The sequence below is a fragment of the Oncorhynchus nerka genome, linkage group LG20 (assembly GCF_034236695.1).
Source record: "Oncorhynchus nerka isolate Pitt River linkage group LG20, Oner_Uvic_2.0, whole genome shotgun sequence".
In the NCBI taxonomy this organism is placed as follows: Eukaryota; Metazoa; Chordata; class Actinopteri; order Salmoniformes; family Salmonidae; genus Oncorhynchus; species Oncorhynchus nerka.
In genome coordinates, this window is record NC_088415.1 from 83,966,623 (window position 1) to 83,973,458 (window position 6,836).

Below are 6,836 nucleotides of genomic sequence, written 5' to 3' on the forward strand. Positions count from 1 at the left end.
AAATCAATCCCTGACCTCAGTAAGTGATATAGTAAATACAGTGGCAAGAAAAAGTATGTGAACCCTTTGGAATTACCTGGATTTCTCCATAAATTGGTCCTAAAATTTGATCTTATCTTCATCTAAGTCACAGCAATAGACAAACACGGTGTGCTTGAACTAATAACACAAATTATTGTATTTTTCATTTTTCTTCTTTATTGAATACAGCATTTAAACATTCACAGGTCCAGCGTTGTACGTGTTCATGATTTAATAATAGACCTGAACGACAAAGAGAACAAATGAAACCGAAACAGTTCTGTCTGGTGCAGACGCAAAAACAGAAAACAACTATCCACAAAACCCATGTGGGAAAAAGCTACCTAAGTATGGTTCTCAATCAGAGACAATGATAGACAGCTGCCTCTGATTGAGAACCACACCCGGCCAAACAACAAAGAAATAGAAAATGAACATAGAATGCCCACCCTAGTCACACCCTGGCCTAGCCAAAATAGAGAATAAAAGCCTCTCTATGGCCAGGGCGTGACACATTGCTGCATGTCTGAATTTCGCAAAAGAGCACCTGGATGTTCCACAGCGCAAGTGGCAAAATATTCTGTGGACAGATTAAACTAAAATGATGTTGTTTGGAAGGAACACACAACACTATGTGGAGAGAAAAAAAAGGCACACCAACATCAAAACCTTATCCCAACTGTAAAGTATGGTGGAGGGAGCATCATGGTTTTGGCTGTTTTGCTGCCTCAGGGCCTGGACAGCTTGCTATCATCAATGGAGAAATTAATTCCCAGGTTTATCAATACATTTTGCAGGAGAATGTAAGGCTCTGTCCGCCAATTGAAGCTCAACAGAAGCTGGTTGATGAAACAGGACAATGACCCAAAACACAGAAGTAAATCAACAACAGAATGGCTTAAGCAGAGGAAAATATGCCTTCTGGAGTGGCCCAGTCAGAGTCCTGATCTCAATCCGATTGAGATGCTGTGGCATGACCTCGAGAGCAGTTCACACCAGACTCTCCAAGAATATTGCTGAACTGAAACAGTTTGTAAAGAGGAATGGTCCAACATTCCTCTTAACTGTTTGCAGGTCTGATCCGCAACTACAAAAAACGTTTGGTTGAGGTTATTGCTGTCAAAGGAGGGTCAACCAGTTATTAAATCCAAGGGTTCACATACTTTTTCCACCCTGCACTGTGAATGTTTACACGGTGTGTTCAATAAAGACATGAAAACGTATAATTGTTTGTGTTATTAGCTTAAACAGACTGTCTACTTAGTTGAAGATCAGATCCAATTTTATGACCAATTTATGCATAAATACAGGTAATTCCAAAGGGTTCATACTTTTTCTTGTCACTGTATGTAGGGGAGTGTGCTTGTGTGTGCGGGAGAAAGGTTGTGTTAACACAGGCAGCCCAATTCTGATCTAATTGGGAAAAAGATCTGATCTGTTTGGTCAAAATACCAATTAGTGGCATAAATATCAGAATTGGGCTGTCTGTGTAAACACATCCAAAGTGTGTGTGTGTGTGTGTGTGTGTGTGTGTGTGTGTCAACCCTCTGAGGGAATAGTGTACAACAAAAATGTATTGTTATTTTGAGTTTTTGTTCTAGGATCAATTAAACTGGGGAAAAGGCCAATACATTTATTTTATTCACATTAATTGACTATTACTAATAAATATGGCAACTGAAACCTTCATATTTAATCAATACGTTTCATCAAATTTAACCTGTTGGAAGTTTCTGATCACGTAGTAGCCTATCTGTATTGTGTGCTGTGGACCACCTTATCACACACAAGACACCAGATAGCCAATGGAAGGCCTCCTTGCACGAGCCAACCGACTCCCTGGCAACGTGTCCCGTGCGCTCATTGGTAGAAGGTTGGAGAATTCAACTTTGGGACGATTCACACGAGCCATTCGCGTGCAGCTTCCTCTATAAATATGACCGTAGGTGAAAGTGATAGTGTTGACTTGTTATCAACACCGTACTGGAAGGTCGTTAACTGCAGGATGTAGCCTCGGCAATAGCTACGTTGTAATAAACACCTGTAACGAACAGCGTTGGTCAGGAAAAAAGTACATGACCGGTGTTTGAATATTTCTCAATAGGCTGGACTTTATTGAACAATTTTGGGACAAATGATTTGCTGAAGTTGACTGGACGATTGTGGGATATTAAACATTTAAGATGCCGGCTGATATTTTGGAGAAAACTTCCCCATCTTCTGTTGCAGCCACCCCGTCGAGCGTAAATGGAAATCCGGATAAACCAAGGACTGCCTCAGAGCACAGAAAGGTAGGCCTACAGAAAAGCACAGAATTAAAACGATTCCTTTTTTTACATGTCAATTGTTGTTAATAAGTTACGTTACATGTCTAATAATCATGGCGTTTGTTTGTTTCATTTAAAGTCTTCTAAACCAATTATGGAGAAGAGAAGACGCGCGCGAATCAACGAAAGCCTTGGACAGCTCAAGACCCTCATACTGGACGCTCTAAAGAAAGATGTACGTTTCAAAAAAAGCTTTTATAATCATAGAAATGTATGTCTACGACATATGCTTCTATAATGATGTTAATTTGATGGATTGGAACGAAGCTCAAATAGATTATTAGTCATGTGTAATATTCTTCTTGATGTCTATTTAGAACTCCAGGCATTCGAAGCTGGAGAAGGCAGACATCCTTGACATGACTGTGAAGCACCTAAGGAATATGCAGCGTCTTCAAATGACTGGTAGGTTTCATTCTAGACGTGCATGTTTAAATTGTATCTGTGACTGTTCCCAAGGTACTATATGCATAAGTCCATCAAACCTATTGATAGACCTACTGAGTATTATATAATCACATTTAAAGGATTTTCTGAACAATATATCCTCAAATACATCATATATTTCACTTTACAGGTGCTATAAGCACGGATTCATCAGTCCTTGGCAAGTACAGAGCGGGATTCAGCGAGTGCATGAGTGAAGTCACCCGTTTTCTGTCCACACGTGAAGGGATGAACATGGAGGTCATGTCCCAACTTCTCAGCCACTTAGCCGGTTGTGTGTCACAGATCAACACCGTAAACTACTCAACTCATCGCCAGAGCCTCACCTACCCTGCGCATCCAGCGCATCCAACGCTTGGCCAAGCCATTGTGCAAATCCCAAATTCTCAGTTGAATGTAATCATGCCTTGCAAAAGTGGCTCGCCAATCAACTTCACGTCCGAAGTGGCTAAATTCTACAGCGGACTTCAGATTGTTTCAGCGACAGATGGACAATTCGCCTTTCTGATTCCAAGCGCGGCCCTTGCGCAAATGAGCGTGCCAAACGCCTTACATGGCAATCCAACAGTTGCGGTGGCGGTGTCACCTGTTGCACCTCCCATCACTGCAGACTCCGTGTGGAGACCATGGTAGGGTCATTAGACTGAAGGACTTTTATGCACCATAACACATTTTTTTCTGATATGAGTTGTTATATATTTTTGTATAGGCTGTTCAAAGCAATAGTCAAGAGTGATGCTTACTCACATGTTGTTGTTCTTTGATGGAGAATACACTTTTCCATGAGATATATTTTCAGTGATGTCATGATCATGTTTTATTGTTGTGATACAACAATTATTCAAATGCCCTCAAATGCCTTCCTTCAGGAAATCAATAAATTCTTCAAATGAAATTGCAATGTTTAACACCTGAAAATTGTGACTTCTTAACTACATTTAAAGTAATTGTCTATCCTTGACCTAATGATACCCACATGAAAATCTACTACAGTTTACTATAGAATACTACAGTACTTAGAATTATGTTGTAAACTGTAGTATATTGTAGAGTACTATACTACACAGTAATATATCTTGATCATGTGTTGTACTTACTATAGAATATATATACACTAGCGTTCAAAGAAAAATCCATGTCTCAGACTGGCCAATAAAAAGAAAAGATTAAGATGGGCAGAAGAACACAGACACTGGACAGAGGAACTCTGCCTAGAAGGCCAGCATCCTGGAGTCGCCTCTTCACTGTTGATGTTGAGACTGGTGTTTTGCGGGTACTATTTAATGAAGCTGCCAGTTGAGGACTTGTGAGGTGTCTGTTTCTCAAACTAGACCCTCTAATGTACTTGTCCTCTTGCTCAGTTGTGCACCGGGGCCTCCCACTCCTCCTTCTATTCTGGTTAGACCAGTTTGCGGTGTTCTGTGAAGGGAGTAGTACACAGTGTTGTACGGGATCTTTATTTTCTTGGCAATTTCTAGCATGGAATAGCAAAAGGGTTTTCTAATGATAAATTAGCCTTTTAAAATGATACATTTGGATTAGCTAACACAACGTACCATTGGAACACAGGAGTGATGGTTGCCGATCATGGGCCCCTGTATGCCTATGTAGATATTCCATTAAAAAATCTCCAGTTTCCAGCTACAATAGTCATTTACAATATTAACAATGTCTACACTGTATTTCTGGTCAATTTGACATTATTTATATGGACAAAAATGTATTTTTCTTTCAAAAACAAGACATTTCTAAGTGACCTCAAACTTTTGAACGGTAGTGTATATATAGTATACAGTATACTGTAGAATACTAAAGTAAACACAACAATATACTCCAGACCGCAACAACACTACAGTAAATACTACAGTAATATCTGCAAAAACACTACAGTCCATTAAAAACACTACAGTCATTTCTATAATATATACTACAGTAATTAATTTGCATATACCCTGCCCATTCCCCTCCCCTATATCCCAATTTGTTCAGCTCATAAGTGAGAAACCTACATGACAGGTATAGATCACATATTGTGTTCCATATAGGTTATAAAAAAGAGCAGAAGCTCGGAACTATCCATTCAGACCTCCTACCTACCTACCTAGCTGCCTGCCTGCCTGCCTGCCTGCCTGCCTGCCTGCCTGCCTGCCTACCTACTTACTTACAGGTTATGGAAAATGTGCTATTTGAGTATTTTGTTGAGGACAAAGCCCCCACTACTATGTCAAAGATAATTGTAAAAAAAATGGACTATAGTAAATACAACACTAATGTCTGCAAAAAAAACAACAGTAAATACTACAGTATACGATAGGGATGTCCGCAACACTACAGTAAATACTACAGTATACTATGGTGATGTCCGCAACACTACAGTAAATACTACAGTATACTATAATCACGTCTGCAACACTACAGTAAATACTACAGTATACTATAGTCATGTCCGCAACACTACAGTAAATACTACAGTATACTATAGTCATGTCCGCAACACTACAGTAAATACTACAGTATACTATAGTCATGTCCGCAACACTACAGTAAATATTACAGTATACTATAGTCATGTCCGCAACACTACAGTAAATATTACAGTATACTATAGTCATGTCCGCAACACTACAGTAAATACTACAGTATACTATAGTCATGTCTGCAAAGTATTCACTGTAGTGTTTTGGGGGGATTTTAGTCTGCAAAAACACTATAATGAATACCACAGTAAAGTCCACAAAAAACAACACAATCAATACAATAGTATTTAACCATAGTATACTAGTATTTTGTCATGTGGGTGTACTGTGATTGAATACCCTATTAAGGCTGATCTAACCACAGAAATAAATGAAACACAGAATTATCGGATCTTGGACTATGGCACCGAACACAGAACAGCTCTTTCTGCCGAGCGAACTCAAATACTTCCATATGTTGACATCTTCCTTCTCATCCAACCTCACCTCTGAGCTAACGTTGATCGGTGAAGGGGCATACAGGAGTTCTATGAATTAAGATTCAAGCCGGCACTGTAGACGTATACCAACCCATGATCATGTTCTAGTGCTCTGACTCTAGTGTTATCTTCCCATCTCATCCCTGTTAGCCTCATATGTCTTCTACTTCTTTTTTTTCTCTCCCCTGGCTGGAAAGAAATAACTCCTAGATGAGGTGAGGAACCTGAGAGGTCGTGAGAATGACTCTCAGCCCAGCAGGCAACAGCCAGGTTAGGGGTGGGGGAGGTAGAGAGTCTGTCAGACATGAGCAGGGCTGCCTGCCACAGAGGGAGTCTTGACATACAGGACAGGAGCTGAACATGGGGAGGGAAGGTTCCAGAGGAAGGGAGGGTGGAGAGAGAAGAGAGAACAGAGAGAGGTTCTGGAGGGAGGGTAGGGAGAGAGTTGGGAGGGCCAGACAAAATGTTCCTAGCTTGTTACCAATAGCCAATGACTATATACATGTGACCACGCAATGACTTTATGGTGACCCCCTCCATGCATGCTGTTGCTCCGGGTAGAGGTTACCAGAGGGGACAGATCTAGGGTGTGAGTGATGGGCTAAACGACAACAAAAATAACGTCAAGCTACATTTTAAACTGGGTGGTTCGAGCACTGAATGCGGATTGGCTAAAAGCTGTGGTATATCAGACCGTATACCACGGGTATGACAAAATATTTATTTTAACTGCTCTAATTACGTTGGTAACCAGTTTATAATAGCAATAAGGCACCACTGGGATTTGTGGTATATGGCCAATATACCACGGCTAAGGTACTCTGCGTTGCTTTGTGCATAAGAACAGCCTCTCCTCAGGCCTCATTGCTTAAGTATACTACATTAAATGTATGAGCTTCAGGAGTTTTATTATGTGCTTTTCATTCTTTAGAATATTTCTCTTAAAAAACTAGATATGCTTTTACATAGGTAGTGGTAAGAAATGATACAGAAACAAGGTAACTTGCGTTTTGCTCCCCAAGGTGTGACAATGCTCCGCTCAAATTATGACTGACACTCGTGACTGTGAGTCAAGCTTGTCATTA

At 40.3% G+C, this 6,836-nt stretch overlaps 1 protein-coding gene across 1 annotated transcript; it reads left to right on the forward strand.

The window, feature by feature from the left end:
- On the forward strand, positions 1 to 3,696 carry LOC115101826 (transcription factor HES-1-B-like). Its single transcript, XM_029621302.2, has 4 exons — positions 1 to 2,312; positions 2,428 to 2,523; positions 2,666 to 2,753; positions 2,926 to 3,696. Exons 1-4 carry the CDS (start codon positions 2,205 to 2,207, stop codon positions 3,426 to 3,428), a joined length of 795 nt encoding a protein of 264 aa, XP_029477162.1. The 5' UTR covers positions 1 to 2,204; the 3' UTR covers positions 3,429 to 3,696.
- Positions 3,697 to 6,836: the final 3,140 nt, after the last annotated feature.